Source organism: Tribolium castaneum, chromosome 4 (genome assembly GCF_031307605.1).
Source record: "Tribolium castaneum strain GA2 chromosome 4, icTriCast1.1, whole genome shotgun sequence".
In the NCBI taxonomy this organism is placed as follows: domain Eukaryota; kingdom Metazoa; phylum Arthropoda; class Insecta; order Coleoptera; family Tenebrionidae; genus Tribolium; species Tribolium castaneum.
The window spans coordinates 1,399,473-1,423,296 of NC_087397.1; the positions used below are offsets into that span (position 1 = coordinate 1,399,473).

General features: G+C 35.0%; 1 protein-coding gene across 2 annotated transcripts; it reads left to right on the forward strand.

The window, feature by feature from the left end:
* The first annotated feature begins 292 nt into the window (after positions 1 to 292).
* On the forward strand, positions 293 to 23,503 carry LOC103312161 (uncharacterized protein). Of its 2 annotated transcripts, none has more exons than XM_008192078.3 (8): positions 293 to 502; positions 1,135 to 1,210; positions 13,986 to 14,017; positions 15,423 to 15,510; positions 16,107 to 16,186; positions 20,091 to 20,140; positions 22,958 to 23,065; positions 23,120 to 23,253. In XM_008192078.3, the coding sequence occupies exons 1-8, from the start codon at positions 480 to 482 to the stop codon at positions 23,170 to 23,172; spliced, it is 510 nt and encodes a 169-aa protein (XP_008190300.1). In that variant the 5' UTR covers positions 293 to 479; the 3' UTR covers positions 23,173 to 23,253. The 2 variants fall into 2 exon arrangements, with proteins under 2 accessions (XP_008190300.1, XP_008190299.1); XM_008192077.3 differs by having other exon boundaries at positions 294 to 502; positions 23,225 to 23,503.
* The last annotated feature ends 321 nt before the right edge of the window (positions 23,504 to 23,824 follow it).

The window sequence follows — 23,824 nt, forward strand, 5'->3', positions numbered from 1 at the left end:
AACTTGTATTTGCACCACAATGGACACTAAGAAACTGCACGGCTTTTAGAAAATTTTTTCTTTGTGTAGCTCATATTTTTTTTAAATTTGCAAAGGCAAATGTTATTTTTATTTCCCAAACTCCAAAAACTGAATAAACGTTTAAAAAATGTAGGTTTTTGGTCATTTTCGACCAAATTTGGTGATTTTTTCGTTCTGGTTTAATAAAAACTGGAAAAAAACTTGATTTTTGGTCCAAAAACGTGTTTAAATCCTTGGAACTTGCAAAAATCACCTCGTTTTTGAGATACTGTGCTATTTGGCAACAGTGTATCGTCAACACTGCCAACATATGGTACAGTAAGTTTTATTATTTACTTGTCAAAGTGAAGTAAAATTTTGATTTTTTTTAATGAAAACGTTTTTCCAAACGTTAAGTAAAGTGACTGTGACTTCTTTCAAAATCTGCCTTTGCAATATTTGGGCAATAACAACTAAAAATGACAAAACGTATACCTGACAGGTAAGTCTTATGTGTGAACATTATCTATTTTTTTGTTATACTGTATTTGACGCGGGAAAAAATGTAAAAAATCTTATTTTTGATAACCAACTTTCGTGTACAAAAACAAAACTCCTTGTTTTTTATATTAGTTTTTAGGTTATATATGATTGTTAAATGCTGTAGAAGTTTGCTGTTCCTGTTCTCGGTCGAAGTGTAGCTACCGCCACGTAGATGGCGCCTGACTTTATTCTTTGCTATTAAAATTATTTTCAAATTTTTCCTTATTGTGTAAACATAATAAATTAATAATAAGACTGAAAAAGGAAATTCTAAGTTTAATTAAACAATTACAATTTTATCTGTCGACATCAACTATTTTTTTATAATGCTTGTATAAAGATAGAGATCAAGAATTCGAACAATCCGCTTAATTTACAAGAAAATCTGACTGAGTTGTAAGCACGATAAATTTTCAATCCTGTCTTTAAAATCAAGAAGGAATGGCTAGAACTATGCCACATAGCATGTTAGGAATTTACGTACTTTGTAGGTGTTTAAGGGAAAATATTGTTTAATTACTCAAAATAGTAGGAGGTCTCGGTTCGAGATTGATAGTAATAGTGGAGAATACACGATGAAATTTGTTCCAGATGGGAGAATTATCTACCTGTGGGACGTCGTGTTCCTGGTACTCGTTTTCTCCCATTCAAAGTCCCATTAAAAATGGTGAGTATCTTAAAAAATTAATTAATTGAAATGTGGAAAATTTTATTCGAGACGTTCTTGTGTGTTAAATATCAGGTAATGTCATAATTTCTTGGAAATTTTCGATCGACCTCAAGTCTCAATTTTATTATTGCGTTTAAATCAGCCCACGCAAGATGATCGAATTACAGCATGGATGGCGCCACAATTAATAAGTTGCCGTTTTTGCAACAATTTATTTGTTATTTGGTGAAATACATTATTAATAACCTTGTGTTTGTAAGAACTTAATCTGAAACTGGAAATCTATTCGGCGCCAGGTGAAAAATAGAACGGAAAACAAACATCGGCTCGCTTTTCAATTTTACTCCGATTAGTTTTTATTTATTGGTTTTATTACCTATCAATTTTCGTTGTGTTTGTTGTATTTCCAAATTAGACGCGCTCTTAAAGAAGTCATCCTGTAAGCGGATTATACCATTACTTAAGATTACGGCCGCGTAAACTGAAAGTTATTGAATTTATTGTGTCAGCGACTCTCGTGATCCTTATTTATGAGGTGGTCATCATTTTTAAGGCACCCTCTTACTTCTCCCAATGCCGTACATTATTTAATTTAATTTAGGTACGGAACAGAGCAGTGATTGTTGACTTGATTATTACCTACATGTTTCGCACAAATAAATTATGGTGGAGGTGCTGGTGCTTTGTGCGGATAAGTAGCCGCATTAGAATGGGCGGGTTTTGCGAATATAAATTACTAGAAATAATTACGAGGCTGTTGTGTGTCAAAGGGTGGACACGTGATGAATAATCGTGCCAGGGAGTTGGGTTTTTCTTATGTTAGTTAATTAGAGTGGAATTGTCCCAATAAGGGTGGCCTCTCGGTGGATCTAATTTACTGTATTATTTACGGTAAATAACCAATGAAATTTAAATAATGAATTTTTAAACCACGATCTGATGTAATATGATAATCAGGCCGGAATAAACAAGATGTTATAATTAAAATGTTTTGATGCCGTTTAATCCCGAGATTATTGATATCCACGTTCTCCGATCGGCTCGACAATTTTCCGTGTCGATGCATCGTAATTTAATAAAAATCTCGTTTGTGGAAATACAATAACTTGAGAGAAAAGAAACTCGCCTGCAATAATTATTATTGTTTTATTGGTCGTTTGAGGTCTTTGAATAGCCTTCAACCACACGGAATCAAATAATACTAGCAAAGTTATTCAATTACAAAACAGATGTTGTCTAATTATCGGCGTCCATTTATGGTGAAAGCAGCGCTGGGTGTTTTTCAGAACAATCGCGCTGAAAAAGTGCAGTTATGATCGAATCTATACAAATTGATTCGTCTAGACTGGGAGTAAGTGTATCTGGGAAAAAGTTTACGCAATGTCGGTGATTTGTCGATTCTGAAGAAGTCTTATTCGCGTGCTGGCGGCGCCGGCTTTCGTGGGCGAACTTTAGGTCTATCGCCTTCTCTCGTCTCACACGCTTTCTGGCGCCTCTTCGACCAACTGTTTTTAAGCAGACGTATGACATGCGAACACTGGTACAGCGAATTAGTTTAAATAAATCAGGAACTACATAGCGGAATCCTATGCAGAAATTTGCCCAAACTCTTATGAGCCATTTCAGGAAAAATCCGGAATTTCCAAATGATTTCAGTAATGTTAAGTTTCTTTCAAATACCCGATTCAGTTTATATTTAATGTATTTTGCGCCAAAAGAGTTTCTGGGAGAGGTTAATCCTTTAAATTGAGGTAATTTATTGGATTCTAAAATTTACATACTTTGCCTTGTAGGCGATAACATAAAATACTGACGTACAACTGTTGAATATTTTTTAAAGAGTACTTTTCTAGTTTCTGGTCGTTTAGAAAATGGAAATCAGTAAGTAAATGATTAGTAATACTACCTTTTTATCTTTATAACTTTTGCTGTCCCGTCCGTTATCACAAACATCAAATATTGTTCTTATTTCTTACGTTGTTAAACGAAACCAAGACTTTTTAATTTCCACTGTCTAATTTGAATATAACTAAAGTCTTTAGTAATTAAAACCTGTCTGAGTAAAATTTTTAGAGGTATTTTCACACACAAGACTTTTTTGTCCCGTCCGTCATGTGTAAACAAAAAGTAAATTAATCGCACATTTTCTTATTTTTCGGTCTGTGGTTTCAAAATTTTTACTTTAAAAATAGTTGTTCAACGATAAAAATAAGAGGTCTTTTTTGTGTCCCGACCGTCATCAATTTGTATTTCTTTGCTCGTATTTCGAATTTTAAAAATGTGGCTCTAATTCTAGGTTGCACACTGTTTGTAAAACTGAATCTAAAAATTTGTGTCCCGTCCGTAATATTGCACAAAATTTCTGACCAAAACGAGACGAGTTTTTCCTCCTTTCCTATCGTAAACTCTAGCAGAATTTTACCAAATGTTGCAACTTTCGTCATCGAAGGAACCGTTTTAAATTTTATCTCCAACTTTTATCGTTGCGTTCATTTTGAAACGAATCATTTCGTGACTAAAGTATTTTACACAAAGTTTGGTCAATACTAAGGGTTCAAACTCTTAGTGCTTAAATTTGGTTTCTCATCGAAAACGCGTTTGTAGTTGGAGATGTTTGATGTTCGGTCGCGTTGTCGATCGTTTTGGTGGTTGGCCGGAGTGAATATCGAGCAGTTGGTGGACAGTGTTGTGGCTTGTGAGCAGGTCGCGGAGAACTCCATCATTCCGACATTCCACTCTTTAATTAGCTGTCTCTTTTATGGGCGATCCTTTATAATGGTTCACTAGAGCTGGCGGATCCCCCACATACACCGACTTATAACCAAGCATTCAATGCACCTCTTCAATATTCATAATTTAAAAACAATACGCCGGAGCCGAGCCACATTTCACTCGGACACTTGGTATGGGGAGTAAAGACATTACCAATTACCCGACGACATCACAAGAAACCTGATCCGGTTTTAACGAGTTATTATACCCTAATCGAGATGCGTCGAGGGAAGAAAGACCGCCGATTTTCCTGCTGTCGTTGGCGCATGCAGCCGACTTGCCAACAATCCATTATACACTACGCCAAATAGTAAATAATTACAACTGGTTTTTCGAGTAGGTTGTAAATATTAGAATGTATTATGGTCTTGACAAATAGCGTATAATTATTTAAATAGATGCAAGTCGAGGTGTAAAAACGTCTCGTGGCAACGAATAAATTCATATCCAATATCCATGTGCAGACTTGGGATATCACGTTACATTATTATCGTAAATAAGTATTTTATCAAAATGTCAACCAGCGTGAATTTATAGATTTTCACTTTGCACGTTATTTTTGCTCCTCCTTTACCCCAACCTGCAGTTCCTTTGCCTCCTCGATATCGAACTTTCTGTAACCAACAACTGGAACAGCGACCATTCTGACCTATAATTAGTTCTCAATACTCGAGACGCTGGCGTTGTAAATGATCAAGGAGATTCAAAGCAACTGATGGATCGTCAAGTAGCCACATAAAGACTGTGTTCACGCGTATGCAAATAAAGGCACACTGACAGGATACATACTCGTTTTCTTGCCGATAATGCCTCAGCTACCCTCATGCGTCATGAAAAGACACTTTGGCTTGCAACTATTTCAAAATAAAACAACATTGCAGATACGCATTAAAAGTGCTCCATTACGCAACATTTGGTCCTTCGAGCCGGATACCTTACGATCTGTTTGACGACTGTTTTGTTTAAAATTTAGCCATTCCAGGAAAAAAGCAATCTTTTAGTTATCTCAGTTCTTTCAAAATACCAGATTCGGTTTATATTTAATGTATTTTGCGACAAAAGAGTTTTTGTGAGAGGAAAATCATTTAAATTGAGTAATCCATAGAAAATGGAAATTGGTAAATAAATTGATTAGTCATATTATTTTTTTTATTTTTATAACTTTTGTTGTCCCGTCCGTTATCGCAAATATAAAATATTGTTCTTATTTATTATTCTTAAACAAAACCAGGAATTTTTAATATTGTTAAAATCTTTAATAAGTAAAACCTGTTTGTGTGTCATTCACACACACGATTATTTTGTCCCGTCCGTCATGTGTAAAGAAAGATTAATTTAATCAGAAGTCGTTGCGCATTGTTTTATTCTTCGCTTTTGTAGTTTCAAAAGTTTCAATAGGTTCCACCTTTTACTTTGAAAATAGTGGTTGGAATTAAAGCCATTTAAATTAACAAAATGTTAGTACGATTGTTCAATTTTTTTGTGTCCCGTCCGTCATCAACTTTTATTTCTTTTTCCTTCTCGTATTTTAAATTTAAAAAATGTGGCTGTAAATGTAGGTTGCAACAATATTATTTGATAAACTAATAAATAATAAATAAATTAGTCGTATATTCCATAGTTTCTTGCCTTTTTAAGGGAATTCATGTGAAAGGATGTGCGAGAAAATTTATTAATTTTAGACCGCAGATGCTTCATTTATTAACTGCGATAGTATCAAATATTAATTTATTTAGAAGGACGTTTACACTATAGGATCGAGATTTTTGCTTTCTTGCAGTGACATGCGAAGATTTATGTTTCTAGTTCTTAGCAACTTCCGTTGAATAAATCTGTCATTTTGGGTGCATAATAGAAACGATGAATTATGTGATAAAATAAATAAAACTTAAATGGTCGTGATCTAAATGTCCTGTTTGGATTGTAACAAGTTACCACACATTAAATTACCATATATTACCATACTATAAATCCCCACTGATCGGGGGTGCACAAGTTCGGAAATATGTATCTGTGGGGTGCTTTTAACAGTGAATTTGCTTAATAAACATGTCCCGGTTTGCATGCTTGAATTAGTGACGGTGGTTGTAACATTTTCAAATCCATTTATTTGGTGTAAGCTATTAGCGGCGGTCGTAAATTTTCATTTCATTATCCGGGCGGAACGTTTCAATATCTTTCGGGCTAGGAATTCAACAGAAGTACTCTACATATCTCATCTATCTTTTGTTTTAAGAGTTTCGGGCTGTTGCCCCGAGCCACACATATGCTCAAGAAGATAAAGAACAAGCAAGTGTATCAAATCTCTTGGCTGTTAATAATTTCTTTATCCGTGTAACATCTCTCACGTTTGTCTAGCCTGTGCTCGTGTTTTCTCTCGAGATAGCAATCGAGTTCGAGATGGAATTCGCTGTGCTACCGTTCCGTGACATTGCGACATCTTCATTTTCCACTTGCTGTGTACTGACAGCATCATTATTGTGAGCAACAGGGAGTGGTCTGATGCTGGACCATCATTGACGATATACTTGATGGATGTGTGTCTTGGACGAATCACGCCGTGTGGTCTTTAGTAATCATCGCCAGATCCACTTGTCGCGTGATGGATGCCCGACCAAAGCGAGATGTGCCAACGGTGCTTCGCACAGCAGCCTCTGGTGGTCCAGCACAGGCTCACACCCAGCGCAATCAAAATATTCTCTATTCTTCCCAAACTGCTGTTTTTGTTTATCGTCAAAAAGCATTCATTTCAACCTAGAAAATGAACTCACTGTGTGGAAATACAGTGTGTTCAAGACGGTTGTCCATCAAGTCACCTATGAAATTTGAACGTGGTGTGACGCTTAATCAATAAATACTATGGGGAACTTAAACTAAAAATAATTGATTACATAAAAATTATATAAAACAACTATTAAATTAAAAAATCTGGCGTATCTATTGTTTTTAAAGTAAAGACACGAACTAATAAAAAAATGAGAAATAGTATATCTTATTTTAAATTATGAAGGTGAACACACTGTAGGATGTTTAAGGCTCATTTCTATTCGGAAATAAAATTAACTAGACGCCCTCTGGTGATGACTTTTGAACTATGTCGAAAACAGTAAAGAAATTTTCGTAATTCCACATTTAACTGACATTTAATGAATTGTTCAACAATTTTGCGTGTATAGTGTTAATTATTTACAATAGAAAGAATCACTTTAAAAGTACGTGGTGGTAAATACTAGCGTTGACTTTGGTTCTGTAGTTTTTTGTGGTATAAAGTGTTTATTGTTGGAACTTGAAAGTGGATAAAAAGTGAAAAATATTTTAATTTTGATTACAAAGTGTTAACAAGCAGTTGTCTAATTAAAGATTATAAGTTATGGATCACAGCGAACACAAAGTTTGGCTCAAGAAACCAATAAATTAGTGAAGTGTTATGAATTTTAGCTTAGAATTTTCCACTGAAAAAATCATGAAATGCTGCGGTAAATCTACAAAACTACAATAAAGATTAACAACTGCTGATACATTTAAACGTAAATTATGCCAAAAGGTAGGCTTTTCAATGTCTTTGTAATAATTTTCCAATAAAGAAAGTGAACCAGTCATTCGTTATTCGTGTTTTCTTCATCATCTCTCATTTGTCAACATAAGTTTCTTGCATCAAAGATACAGTAGTCATTCCGCATAGGCAATGCAATAATTGTGAAGCCTCAAAATTCGTACAACGCTCAAAATATCCGAATAAACATTTTCCCGCCATTTATGGTTACTGTTTTCGACCTAGCTCAGTGGCGCCCCCAACGGTAATTTTATTTCCGAATATTTCCATTTTTAACAAGAAAAATTTATTTTGAGTTTTAATTTTGTGAAAGTTTCCAAAATCGGGTGTCTAGTAATTGTGGTCGCCGGATGGAGGGAGGTGGGATATCTGAACCGCTTCACGGGCATTCCATCCCAGCGGGGTGGAGGAACGCGACTAAAATTCTGCCGAAAATTTGTTGGGTCTCTGTGGCACAGCGGGACTTCGAACGTCATCTATTCTTTTCGTAGGGCTTTCAAAAGACAACCGACGCAAAGGTAGACAACGTTGTTTCGTACTGGAGGGATGCAATAACTTCTTCAGCTGTCCGATTTACCATACCTTACCGCCTGGTGGATCTCCTCTGCCGTAAATCTACGTTTTACCAGTAATTTTGGCTTTAGAATTTAATTTGTTTCGTCCAAGGGTGGCGCTTTAATTGATTTTTAATTAACTGCGGCATTATTTAAATTTCTAATTGAAAATGCCAGACAATAGGGACTTCACACCGTTATGTCCACACCTACCTGAAATCGCCGGCCGGGGACCAAATGGTGTTTTTTGAGCCGGAAGTACAATGACACTTGCAGTGCATAAGTGACTTATTATTACCTCTCTGTTATAATAAATAATTGACGAAGATTTTACCTGAGTTGTGTGTGGTCGAGTCCCTTCCCACCCAAAAATCGGGAAAAATGTATCGCCACCTTAGCCACAATAAATTCGCGTTTCATTAAATCACGGTCGGTTTTGTGGTAAAAAGCGTAATTAATTAACGGTTTCGGCAAAAATTATGATTAACGGGAGAAGAGTTATGGTGCTTAGCATCGTTTCAGAGGTAATGAATATTTATAATGTTTTAAAGCGGCTGTTTAATAAAACAAAAGCGCCGCGCCGCTGAAAATCGTTCGGTAAATAAAATAAAATTCAAAACCATTCTGGGTCGTAGCATGGGGTGCGTTCTTGATTTACATTCTTGGCCCTGTGGGAAGTCTTCGCCAAGTGAAATGAAAATGCAACCTTTGCAAGCTTGTCTCGCTGTTTGTTTTTTCTTCCAAGAGCTAAAGATAATTACCGTGAAACGAACATAAAAATCTAATCGGCTTAGTGTCAATAATGCACCTATAAACAGCTCCTCGTTATTTATAAGGCGTGTCGGGAGATTTTATGAACACGCCTATTTCCAAACTGAGGATAAAAATAATTAGCCAGATATTTTTCACAAGAACACGAGACTCATTTACTGAAGTGAATGGGGGTAGGTTTTGCCCATTCCTAAATAATTGCAAGCCATAAATTTCCAAATTGACGGCTGCAGTGGGACCGTGTTTTATTAGATCGTTCAGGTGACAAGAAAAATTACTCTAGACTCTCTATGAATCGACAAATCTGGTAATCGAAATTGGAAGTACCGCAAGGATATTTATGTGTTTTTCAGCAACTAACAGTTGGAGTTGCTCAAATTTGGATAGCAATTGTCAAACGGTTATTTACATTCGGGATTTTTATTGCTTTTGGACCACATACGAGCGTCATGCCATATGTTTTTCAAAGCGTTTAACTGTACTAAAATCTACCCAAATTTATGTGATTATAAAAATGATTTAATGCCATTTATCTGCAGGAATATAATTAAATATTGTTTGTTATAAACCTTAAATAATATTTTCTGAAAACTTAGGGCAGCACTACCTATATTTTTAACTTTGGTGATTTCGCAGCATACAGGATGTCTCACCTAAAACTTTCGAACCTGATATCTCAGATATTTGCCAACGGATTTTTATGAAATTTAAAATGCAGACATTTAGGAAAGTATACCAATTAATGCAACAGCTCAAGTCTTAAAAATATATTTTTACATGCCTTTTTAAAATGTTAATTCATTTAAGACTTTATTAAAAAATTCATTGCCAATAAAAAATGCTGTAAGAAAAAACTCATCCTTGAAAGACTTGCATGAAAAAAAGGAAAAAAACTGTTAAACGTGCGTAATTTTGGTCACCCCTAGTCGCACAAACGTGTCACGCAAGTGACAGTTGCTATTTATCTCTGACCCTTACAAAGTTAAAAAAATATCTTTGACTTACTTGTTGTACTGGGTGCTTTAATTCTTTCTAAAAGATTGATCAACTGACAAATTTTAGACATTTGAACGTTTAGGAGTTTGGAATATTTCGTATACTGCTGGTTCGAATATTGTTTTCTTGTTTAACAACACAGAAATTTCTGCCACTGTTGTTTGTTTTAAAAGTAATTTCACCAAATTATTGCAATTTTCCTTTTCTAACAGCGCGCATACTTTTGACAGATTTTTCAGTGGTGCACAAAAGGCTTCATCATTTGTTTGCGGTGACTGCTCAAGATTTAGAGCGATTTGGTTAATTTTTTTTTGGTCATCTATTTTTCGGGGTTTAATGATCCATTGGTAATTTGGCTGAATTTAAAAAAAAAGAAATTTTTTTAACTTAAGGTTATTTGAAAAACCACCTCCTAAAATATGTGCATTCTAAATTTTATAACAATCTGTTGACAAATAACTGAGATATTAAGCTCGAAAATCTTAGGTGAGACACACTGTATATCACAGGACGTATCACAAATTTTTGGTTTATCCTATTATGGTAGACAAGAGATGGTGCTTTTACCAGCTCAAAAATAAAAAAAGATAGCAAACAGTTCCTATTCCTATTTTGAAAAAAAAAAAGCAAACTTAGCGAACATTCAGTTATAAGAACCGAATCTAGGCATGAAATTTTTGGAGATTGATCGATAAACTATTGCGATTGACGTAAGTCGCGGGTGGTAGTTGTTTGAAGTGTGTTCAAAGGGAGAGATTTGTCTATTTTGGGAAGACAATGGAGTCATCGATTCCGTAGCAAATCGAATTAAGTCGGCGGTAAAGCCGGCGTTGTGTTAAGTGCTGGTTAAATAATTTAACGTAATGTATCGTACGGCAGAAGCTAAAAGCTTGTCAGGATTCGACGTCTTGCGAACTGGAATCAGTTCTGCGAAGCTCGTCGGAAATAAATCATTTTAGTGGTGGGCACCATAAAAGTGGAGTGCTTGTAATTATTTAAAAAGTTTCTCTTTAAGATAATAAACCGCGGTTAAGTTTCGGCCAATAAACACGGCCGTTTACGATCGGCCTCTAATTGAGCGTGTAATATGGGTTAAGTATAGCGAAATTATTAATAAACTCGCCTTTAACCCGATAATGCGAGTGCAGTTCCGTTGTTGTCCTTTGGCCTGGAGCTGCAAGTGTGGGTTGCTGGACCCATCTCCCAGAGACTCGTCTTTCCAAATACGGCTCAGCAGTTCAGCGCCACAACTCTCACATATTGCAACAACATTAAATAATATTTATTGCCGATGTAAAAAATAAAATGACATACTCGGTGCCCCGCTCTGTAGTAAAAAGCGGGTTTAATCACTTCACAAACGATGGAAGTAAGGGCAGACATTGCTTCTATTTCTTGTTAAAAATTCAACTATTTATTTGGAAAATCCTCGTGGTACATAGCTGGAAAATACAGAAATAACGTCTTGAGTTGTTGGAATTCTTCGAGACATTTATTATCCATTGTCAATAGTTTGGAATCCTGATTTTTGATAGAATCATTGAGCAAGTGTGTAAACAAGTTATTTTCAACTCTTGTGACAAAAAGCAAGCGCATTTTGTCATTATCAGCGCCTATTATTCTAGAATCAGATATTGCGAGTCGATATCACAATGAATAATCAATATTTAAAATAAATTAGTGGCAAACAATCCAACGTTCACGTAGATAAAAACGTGTCACATTTTGAGCCAATTGTTCTCATGCTCCCATAACACTATTCCTGTTTGGTTTAATTGTTGTTTACATGTTCCGAAGTTGCCGTTTCATCATCAACCATCAGTCAGTAATATGAAACCTATGTTTAAAAACGGCGGTGTGGTCTCATCTGTACCTTGCTGCTGTTTACTAAACAGTCTGAAGAGCAGTGTTTACACACCCTGTCCTGATGTACTCCCACTTACATTATTATAACAGCAGCAACGTCCTCCAACAATGTCTGCCCCAAATGAAAAAGAATAGTAATATTAATTTAAACTCGTTAACTTTTGGCAGACTCATAAATTAATTTTACAATCCCATGGCTGATTCATTCGCTAAAATGATGCCATATGGGTGTGTTTTGCAACGAAAATACTTCACTTTTGCAAAATGTTGGAGTTTCGGTGGTTTGATTTGATGGAATGTGGTAGAATTTCGACCGAAAACGAACGACATGCCAATCTTAATAAGTTTTGCGAGTGAGAAACAATTCATTCGACGGCTGCCTTACATTACTGTTCTGGGTGGTCCGCCATTATTTAGCCGATACTAAATTAAATGAGACCAAGTTAATACATCAATTTTCGTATATGGGCGCTATAGCTGTTCTCTTTACATTGTATTTAATTATGATGTAACGAGTTTTGGCTAATGGTCGACCTCTTTCAGTTTTAATTTGAATCCCCAGAACTTGCAAAAATATTGTCATAACTCTGTGATTTGTTGACTTATTTTTTGAGAAATTTTGCGCAATAATTGACTTTTTCGCTAAATAAACGCTTAGAAAAGGTAGATTTTTGGTCATTTTTAACCAAATTTTGTGATTTAACAGGAAGAAAAACTTGATTTTTGGTCAAAAAACGTACTCAAATTTAATAAACTAAAGTGAACTTTTGGTCAGGTCAGGTCAGGTCAGGTCAGGTCATTTCTCACTACATTTGGTGATTTTTTTCTAAAAACAGGAAGAAAAACTTGGTTTTTGGTCATTTTTTACATAATTTTGTAGTTTATTGACTTACTTTTTTAAAAATTTATGACAATAGTATACTTTTTTACTAAATAAACGCTTAGAAAAGGTAAATTTTTGGTCATGTTGGAGCAAATTTGTGATTTTTTCGTTCTAGTTTAATAAAATCAGGATGAAAAACTGTATTTCTGGTCCAAAAACGTGTTGGCATCCTTAGAACTTGCAAAAATAATGTCATTTTTGACATAATTTTGTGGTTTATTGACTTACTTTAAAAAAATATATCGCAATAATTGAGTTTTTGCTAAATAAAGGCTTAGAAAAAGTAAATTTTTGGTCATTTTTATCCAGATTTGGTGTTTTTTCGTTCTGGTTTAATAAAAACAAGAGGAAAATCTTGATTTTTGGTCTAAAAACGTATTTAACTCTTCAGAACTTGCAAAAATATTGTCATAACTCTGTGATTTGTTGACTTATTTTTTGAGAAATTTTGCGCAATAATTGACTTTTTCGCTAAATAAACGCTTAGAAAAGGTAAATTTTTAACCAAATTTTGTGATTTAACAGGAAGAAAAACTTGATTTTTGGTCAAAAACGTACTCAAATTTAATAAACTAAAGTGAACTTTTGGTCAGGTCAGGTCAGATCAGGTCATTTCTGACTACATTTGGTGATTTTTTTTCTAAAAACAGGAAGAAAAACTTGATTTTTGGTCATTTTTGACATAATTTTGTAGTTTATTGACTTACTTTTTTAAAAATTTATCACAATAGTATACTTTTTTACTAAATAAACGCTTAGAAAAGGTAAATTTTTGGTCATGTTGGAGCAAATTTTTTGATTTTTTTGTTCTAGTTTAATAAAATCAGGATGAAAAACTCTATTTCTGGTTCAAAAACGTGTTGGCATCCTTAGAACTTGCAAAAATCATGTCATTTTTGACATAATTTTGTGGTTTATTGACTTACTTTAAAAAAATATATCGCAATAATTGAGTTTTTGCTAAATAAAGGCTTAGAAAAAGTAAATTTTTGGTCATTTTTATCCAGATTTGGTGTTTTTTCGTTCTGGTTTAATAAAAACAAGAAGAAAATCTTGATTTTTGGTCTAAAAACGTATTTAACTCTTCAGAACTTGCAAAAATGTTGTCATTTTTGACTTAATTTTGAGATTTATTGGCTTACTTATTAAGAAATTTCACGCAATAATTGAGTTTTTGCTGAATAAACGCTTAGAAAACGTAAATTTTTGGTCATTTTTGACCTAATTTAGTGATTTTCTTATTAAAAACTAGAAGAAAAACTTGATTTTTGTTCTAAAAACATGTTTAAATTTTCAGGACTTGAAAAATTATGTCTAATTGCCATACTTTTAAATCTTACTCGCCGATAATTTTTCAAATTGTCTTTATTGTTTCAGGAGCTATGCAGAAGGCAGCCTGAAAGCGAGTGGTAAGTTGTACGAAAAACCAATATTTACTTCTTTAACATTATTTTAACATTGTAAAAGTCTGCAAATATTTTTATATTTATAAAGTATATTTTTACTATATTTTAGAAACTAATTTAACACAAAATTATATTTTTTTTCTTTTTTTCGTCTTCTTTTCTTTTATTATAACGAATTCTGAAAACAATCACATACATAGAGAAAAAAAATATTTAATAGCAATATTTGACGCCAAGTTTTTGAAATACAGCAAAAATACTCAGAGTAAAATTGCAAATAATTTTAAGAAAATAAATAAAATAAAATAAAATAAATAAAATAGATAAAAAAACAGTAACAAATTTTTAAATATTACAGGAAATAGAAAAATAGAAAAAATTAAACCGATGACTCGAATATAAACAGTACAATTTAAATTGATTTTTTTAATTGACATAAAAAAATGTCATTTCCTCGTTTTTTTTGGAATTTTTAGTTCGTGATCTTTTATAGTACAGGAGTTTGCCTGAGTTTTTTCGTTTTTGTTGTCCAGTTACAGTTTTTGAATAAAGGTGTCCAGAAATGAAATGTCGCAGTTTGGTCACCTGTGGGAATGCGAGTGTTGGTCTTGTTGTTTTGAGCTGATTACAGCCGTTTGAACAGAAATGTAAACACCAGCGCGGGCGTGTGTCGGCAGTCGGCACAGCCCCCGTTCAAATTGATAAATTAGCTGTAGCGGAACTGCTAACAAGCTATTTGTCTTCTCATCAGCGGCTCATTATTAGAACGTTAACCAGCATTGTAAAAAATAATTACAACCGACTCGGAATTACAGAAGGGATGATTGATGTCGATTCCGGGCCCAATTAGTGGCGATTTGAATTTTCACAGGGGGTATGTCCAAAAAAAAGGATAAAAGTCGTGGAATGTTTGCATGAGCACCTGCTGGTTGTAATTAAAACGACTCTTCATGTTATAAGATGACAAATAATAAATCGTGGGCTTCTAACGACAATGTATAACATAGCGTAATCGCCGGACATTAATTACGTTAAACGATTACAGCTTTGACAAAAATCCGGGACGAGATTAATTCCCGTTCTGCGAGCTTTATCTTATATATAAATTAATTTCTGTTTGTTTAAAAGTCGGATATTGACATCGGTGTAATTGCTTTTAATCCAGCGACACGACTCGCTAAATTAAAAAGGTAAATGGCAGCAAATATTCGCAGCCTGTTTTCAAGTCCAGCCATAAAGCATCGCGGTAGTTAGTGAAAGCACACACATTGATTAGGTTATTTATATGCATGCTTGCGGATTATACAAACTAATGGAAAGATAAGCGGCCGTTTTTTCACATATCGATACACTTAATTCGTGCCAGAACCGGCAAATAAATTCGCTAATCGCTACGATTTCCTTGCAGGTTTACCCCCGGCATTCTGGTGGAAAACATTCCAAAGCTGAAAGCCGTGATCGATCTGACCAACACGAACCGTTACTACAACTCTGAGGTAATTTTCCTGGAAGAATAGTTTTTCCATCGTATTTATCTCGCGGGATAATTGGTACCAATCCGGCTGTTTTAATGCTATGTAATCTAAATTGTCACTCAACTTCGCTCTAATGACACCACTGAAGAGTGCTCTTTAAAAATTTTCATTTGTACGCGCTTATCTAAGTTACCCAATTTTCTAATAAATTTCGTTTACAATTTTTGTTTGCCCCACCTGTATTTCGGGCCAAGACACAATGGCCCACTTGACAGCGTCTTCCAATTGTTCTTCGTAATGAATAATTCCTCCCAGATCGGGTTATTATCCTTCACCGAACTTACAAAATCGGCTTTCATCTGCTCCAGACATATCGAGATAGAACTAATTGGTTTATAGCCTGTATTCGAGTGATATTTTTATTTGTAATCTCTCGTGTATGCATATTCATAAGCAATTAACGAAATCGAATGCGACTCACTTTCCTTTTTCATCAGCTGGACTTTTGTATGCGCTATGCTTGCTTTTGTGTCACTGAATGAGATTAAGTCGAGTCCTGTCCGTCTCGCTATTTAATTAATTTTCAGCTGACGCTAACAATGTGTTTTTCGTTGCAGGAGTTCACGAGTAAGGGCATTCTGTACAAGAAAATTGGTGTGATGGGTCGGAAGCTTCCGCCTAAGGAAATCCGCGAGGAGTAAGTGTCGTATTTCGTGTGCATATTACATTTACGGGCCACAAAGTTTAACCCGGTGATAGATAGGTGTTTTAGAGTCATTTCCGACAAACAATGTCGGAGACCAGACGACACGGTTCTATTCGGAGTTTTATTATCGTCTCCAAGTACGGGAAGTTAGAATCGCCGTATAAGCGATCCAACCGCGATTTATACGAATGCTAGCACCGTTTTATCCAAGAAAGATAAAAGAGTAAAAATTTGAATGAGGTATGGCTAAAAATACGTCTCCTATAAATTTGCTATCAGATTAATTGTTTACACGACAGTTAAATGATTTTAGTAAATATTATGATCTCATTGGAATAACCGGATGAATTAAGCGAAGCTGTCATTTGGTGGGGACGCTGAAAACTTGTTTGGAATTAATAAATAATTTATTTCAAACAAATGCTTCAAACTTATCAACAATGAGATATTTGTGACAAGGAATTAATAAAAGCTCATTTTATTGTAAGTAGAACTTGATGAAACCGGCGATGAAAGTTTGATACGCGCGAGCACGACTAATTGAGATGTCTCTCGAAACCCAAATCTGGGGCAGAAATCATACGAGTTTTTACCACGTGTGATAAATAGTGACCGGATTTTTAGGAACTTAAAAATTTTATTTAGGTGTCAAAGACAGAAATTAGGTATTAAAATCTGCTAATTTAAGATACGTTTTTATTAATTCCTACTACAGGCAGTAGTTTTTTTGCGAAACAATTGAATTTTTGCTGAAAAACTTGCGAATAATTGGCCAATTATCTTGGGACAAATGAGAACTGGTTTAAGGGTCGGTCTTTCTCACAGCACGGGATCTCGCCTTAGATGCGAATAAACTGGTCGTCTGCTTAGTTTAATTTGATTTTTTTGAAGAAAACATTTTTTTTAATTTAGTACAAAAAACTATAAGAATCCTGGAAAAGTAGGACTTTCACACAACTAATTATTCTACACTTTTTTTGATTTGAAAAAATTAATAATTACAATTATAATAATTAAAATAAATAAATAAATTAATACTGCAATTTTGACACTACGTATTTTTTTTTTTTAATTAAAAGTTCAAAAACTGACAAAGGAACTTTAACGCTGAGAAACTATGATAATACAAAAAACAAAAAAATATTTAGACTGAAATTCTAAAGAACGAAGCGACTGAAGAAAACTGTAGGTAAAACTGGAAAAGAGCAACTCTAATAAATTGAAACATTGGATTTGGAATACTAATAAAAAATTGTTTCCATTTTTAACAAGACAAATTGCCTGCTTTAGTGATAAACTACAAGTGAATTATCAAATTTTGCGACAGCTGTCTATTGAGATGTAAATGTGCAGAATTAATCGCCGATCTGTGATTGCTATCTGAACGAATTTTGTGTGAAAATTGAAACTGTACGTCAATCAGAAATTTCGTAGAATCTCAATGGTTTTACTTTGTAGTAATAGATAAAATTCACGTGACAAACATATTTTTGGCTTGGTTATCGCGTAATTTACAACTTAAAAGGCATTTACTTAGAGGTCTAGCTTTTGGTGTGCCCATTTACATAATGCTATCATTACCACCTTGCAGCACCTCATTCTCTCTAACAGCCCATTAACATATGGTCATTGAACACAATGTACCCGAAACACACCCTCGTTCCAATGTTCTATCAACTCTCCCTGTTCCATTATTTATTTACCAACAGAATTTATTATTACCTTATGGAGAAATCACGCTTTCTTTAAAATAAATTAACCGCATACCGAAGCAGACATTTTTATCGTCCTTTCAGTGGTCGCATCTCTTTTGTGGTGGCTTTTTGTGCAGTGTTACGCAAGTCGCGTAATCCATTTGAATATATTGCCCTGTATGCAGTCTAGCGTTTGCATGGAATTACAATGTTTACATGCTGGTTGCATGTTGGCCAGCACTTGGCTCATAATTACTATTTTCCACAAGATACCTAATGAATCTTGACGGTTATGACACCTGGAAAGGTATAATGCCTATTCGTTCATTATGAAGTAATTTGTTAGACGGCCATGCCACGATATCATCAGGCCCCGAATTTCTTCAAAAACTTTCTTTTAATTGAATTCCGACAAGGGTCTTGTCCGTTTTCATCGACGCCGTTTTTTATTTCTCGATACGAAAATGATGTATCGCTCGGATTGATTCATTGGAATCGTTTATTTCGGACATTAGCTAAAACGCGCCGGTTTCAAATTAATGGACCTTTTGCGGGCCAAGCCAGCCACATCAAAGGGAATGAATTTCACTCGGAGGAATTATGAAACTCATTAGCACCGGCCAAAATCGACTCTGACAGGAATTATTGTAAGTGTGAAGTGGAAAAATGGTGATAGTTTGTTAATTTAATTATAACGGAACTTTTTATTAAGGCGATTTGGGGGCTAATGAGGCGCTTGTGTTTCTCAAGTGATGGAAAATTCAAGCGCCCACGACACTTACATTCGTGGAAAATTAATATTTTTAAATCGATTACGTGGTGCGAAGCATTGACGCAAATGTGGATTGTTTGTTACCTGAAGAATTTTACATCTACGTGATTTAATTCAAAATTTTCTGTGATTATTCAACCGCTTGTAAATACGAGTAAGTGTTAAAGTTCCTGTCTGATTTTGAACTTTTAATTTATTTATTTATTTTTATTATTACAATTGTAATTAGTGATTTTTCCAAACCGACAATGTAGAATTTAATTAATCGTGTGAAAGTCGTATTTTTCTAGGATTCTTACAGTTTTTTTGTAATAAATTAAAAAAAGTGTGTTTTCGTCAAAAAAATAAAATTATTTCAAAAACTAAGCAGAATCGACCATTTTATTCGCATCTAAGGCGAGAACTCGTTCTTGAGAAAGACCGGCCCTTAGCTGGTTCTCATTTATCCCCGGAATGAGTAATTGACCAATAAAAATATAAAAATCACCTCCTACTTGTTTATCTGGTGCACAAAAAATTGCAAGCCGATTGAAGCGTTTGTCATTGGATATCGGGGAGGGGATTGCACTCCCAACTGTAGCACGGGCCAATCATAAGGCGATTAAAACTGAGCAAAAAACTGTTGTTTGATTATTTGTAATTGTCGGCCAAATCATCTGGAATTTCTAAGAATTTCTAAGAAAATTTCAAGTTTCCTATTACACTTGGGTTCAAAAATCGTGGATAAATTATGGAGCAAATTGTTTTTGATTGATTGATTCTCGCAATTCGTTCGTGTTCAAAGTCAAATATTTTGTAAGTTTTTCAGCAAAAACTTAACTGTTTCGCAAGATTTTCGCACAAATCTACTTTTTGAAACATGAGTTATGGGGTGTTTCCATTTAACTTTTTAAAGTATTGATATAATGCAGAGGTTCTAGGGTCATGAAATGTACCATTTTGTCTGCTAAATACCCGTGACGATAAAACTAATGGGGTAGTTTAGTGTGGGCTGTTTATGGGGCAGTGCCGACGTCAGCTACTAATAGGTTTAATACAGAATTGCTTTTTAATAGAGACGTCAGAGAAGATCTAATTTTATATAGCCACCATTTATCTTGCTTAGTCATTATGAAATTTAGCTAAACGCCTTTGAGCTCCGATGAATTTTATTGTCTCGTTTTTTATGATCCATGCAGCAATTTTTTTTTCTTGTTTGGCGTCTTGTTCATCAAGCCGCTTCAAAATCAATTTGAATATCTAAGCGATAATTTGCGAAATCTAGTAAATTCACTAACCCATTATGATGTAAAATAAGATAGAACAGGGAGAGGCGCGAACGTTTTAATACCCCGTGGTGCTGATAATGCAGCGGAAGGGTTTTTGTTTGTCCACAAACGCCGTAAGGCTGGAGGAACCATGCTGATCGTGTTTCTCTGTTTTATTTCAGGTTTTTCGATGCCGTGGACCAGCTGTGCCGAACCTTGGACCAGGACCGAGGTAGGTATTTTATTGAACAAAATGATCAAACATTTGCTGTTAATAATTCACGAAATGATCGATCAAACCAAAATAATTTATGGAAACACAGAAAAAACAAAGATCTTAAGATATTTACACGAATTTAGAAAAAAATGGATAATTGGCCTGTTTTTTTTAACTTCTGTCAGGAGTGACTTATGGCCATCTACCGCTTACAAGGCAACTTTTCAGTTATTGTTTCTTCAGCGCCGTTAGTTACGATGTCCGTGGGGCTCTTTGTAATTACAATATTTCATATGTGCCTGTAAGTTGAAACTAATTTTGTCAAAATATAATTCCCTCGGTGCGCGTTCAATTATCCGCGAGTGAATTTATTTAATGGCTCATTATATCTTATTAATAGCGCCGAAGTTGAGCTTAATGTGCTTTCTCGTCCGGCGAAAATTATATGGAATTTAGCAAATTGCGTCTTTGGGTTTCAATTTGAAGTGAGCTTTTGGGTCCATGGCATGGTGGCTGTGCTACGATCGTGGAGATAAGATCGTATTCAATATTTCAGGCATATCCAGCCGCAGCATAAATAATCACAACAAGTGTATGAGTTTCTAAGAATTTTAATTCATTGTCTGTTTGCTGGTAGTCACTTCTGGATACATAAAAAGCTTCCAAGGTAGCCGTTCATCGAGCGGCAACCGAAACGCTGTCTATACATTTTTCAAATTTTAACTACGTTTCATTTGTAGTCGATGGTAAGAATTCACGTAGGCGGACTGGACACTTACTTATCTTTCTACTCTCTAATTATCTAAGAGCTTTATCAAGTTTAGTGTTTCTTTAGCGTTCGGTACATTGTGTGTGTGTGCATAGCGCATTCTTATACGCGTACACCGATGGATGTTTTAATCCCTCGAGTCGAGAAAAGGGCAACGATCCACCGTTTAATCGCTCATTAGATGAATGCAATCTCCACAGATTATCTTCTGGCATTACACCACCTGACGTTAATCGTGTCTCGAGTACGAGCACTTCTTTCACATGGAAGTGTCGGACTTGAGTTTTTCAGTCTTCACATAATGAATAAATGACGTACTTATTTCAATACCGGATTTATTACACTATTAAAACATCAGATCCTCGACTCTTTTTGCAATTCACCCTCTTTTGAATCTAAAGACGCTCCACAAACATATCGTAATTGGGAGTGCCAAGAGAAAGATGGATGAGGAGGTATAATACGTCCGTATGGCTCCACAATAATTATTCATTGAATTCGTTGTCTTGTTTTTTTTTGAATTATGATCTATTTGAAATCGATTTCTCCGCTAGGAGTCTTCATGTCGAAATATTTGCTTGCGGATTACATTTATCGAATGTATCAGTATTTTTTTTTGTGTTTGAAAACAGAGCTCATCTTTGTGTTTGCTCAAAGTGGTGATGTAATAATATTGTATTGTTTACGAAGTCTTATGAATAATAATCTCTATTTAGGTCACGGAATTAGGCGTGAATTCGTTGTGAAAACAATCCCCAAAAACGTAAAAATTCAAGCGAAACTCGAAAATCAAATAAAATTGATTGATAAAAAATCTCGATTGTCCTAATTTATTATTTTTAGTTTTGTAGGTTAACTAACTTAAAAAGTACATAATTCAGTTTTAATCAACTTGTATCATTGTTTATACTAAATTTGTGGGAAATTCCACTGAACGTAGGAATGTGGTGTATGTTTTACTGATTTAGGTGGATTATTAGATAACCTTGTTTTGCTAAAGTCTCTATCAACTAATAGTTTGAGAGTAGTTTTCTGAGCAGGACTTTGTAACTAGTAGTATTGGAACAAACCGGATTATTTTTCCCAAATATGAGATTTGTAATCAGTACTATAAATTATAAACCCATTTGTTGCACAATACGCTGGAAATATTTTGTTATCACTATGATTAACGGAGCTTAATACCTGATTTTTTAAACAGCCATTGCGTTTTACGGACGGGACACTGCACAAATTTTCAGTTTTTACGAACTGTATCAATAGAAGTGTTTTTTTTATAGCACCAATTAAACTGTTTGCAACCTAAATTAAAGCCACATTTTTCAAATTTGAAATACGAGCAGAACAAAGAAATACAAATCGATGACGGACGGGACACGAAAAAGTTTTCACGTCTTTATCATTGAACATTTGTGTTAAAATGTGCAACGACTTCTGATTAATTTACTTTTCGTTTACACATGACGGACGGGACAAATTTTTTTGACAGGTTTTAATTACTAAAGACTTGAACAATATTAAAATTAGACAGTGGAAATTTAAAATTCTTTGTTTTTGTTTAACAACGTAATATAACGGACGGGACACCAAAAGTTGTGAAGATAAAACGTAATATTACTAACATTAGGGCTCAGCCCGTTGTATTATTTATTATATAGTGCCTTAGAAGCATAGACGTAATCAATCACATAAATTTCGATTTTGAGCATCATCCCGCAATGATGTAGATCTAACGGTACAGAGCAACAGTAAACGGTAATAAATGCACCAGTAACTGACAGTTAACCAGGGCACCCCTCTGTGCTATCAATGATCAGGTTCGATATCGAAGCGATCGTTTGTCGGCAGGTTTTTGAAGGACCTCTTTGGGGGGCCCACATGTCAAACTTAATTTGTACACATCACACTTATTGTATAATTCGAGGATGTTAATTGAACGTGAGAAGTTTGCATTGGTAGAATTGTAACTTTTTTTCGGGATGGAATGACGATAACCAAGACTTGTATTGACAATGTCGTAATATTTATTTGACTATTGGCCAGTTTATTGAGTTTGTTTGCAGATGCACTCATCGGAGTTCATTGTACTCACGGGTTGAACCGAACGGGCTATTTAATCTGTAAATACATGGTGTTACGAATGAAAATTGATCCCCAGGAGGCGATAAACAGTAAGTAGATTTCGTGTTTATGTTGTAAAGTGCGTTATTAAAAATTTGATACAGATTACGCGCCGGCGATAACAAATTTCTCTCACATTATTAATAGTTTAGTTTAAATGCGCTCTCGCTGCGAGCCGACATAATTAATAGCAACTTTTATTAATATAGAATTTCAAGAAGCTAGGGGACATGAGATCGAAAGGCACAATTATGTGTCAGACATCCTGTATCAGCCAAGAATCTGGCAAAATGAGCGCCACCGCTCTTCGCCGTTATCATCACAATCGGTGTCTAACTGGCGAACAGAACCTCGTTGGACACCCTCTTATGAGCGGAGGCATAGCTACAAAAGCGATAGGTCCTATGGGAGAAGTTTAAGTCGAACGTCACACCGGCGGTAGCGAATAATTTCGAGATTTTTTTTGAATAAATATTTATTTGCGTCTAGTTGTGTTTTATTAACCCGAGCCCGCAGTTAAAACTATTGGCCAAGGGTAAGCAGGAGGGATTTCGGACGATAAGGGCTGGGGTCCGGCTTCCGTAACGGTAGAAACTAATTAAGAACTAAAAAAGCGTCTTTACGGGAATACATTAAGTTAATCTCTGAGAACCTGGGACGATTTATCGGTTTCAGATGTTGAGATACGTGGTGGAACAGTGATTCCAAACAACGTAGCAATGTTGGGCCCCGGCGCCTCTGGATTGTTATCTTGGCTCGTAAACTGCCTGCATTTACTGCCGACTATCACGGCCGTTCCCAGAACCCCC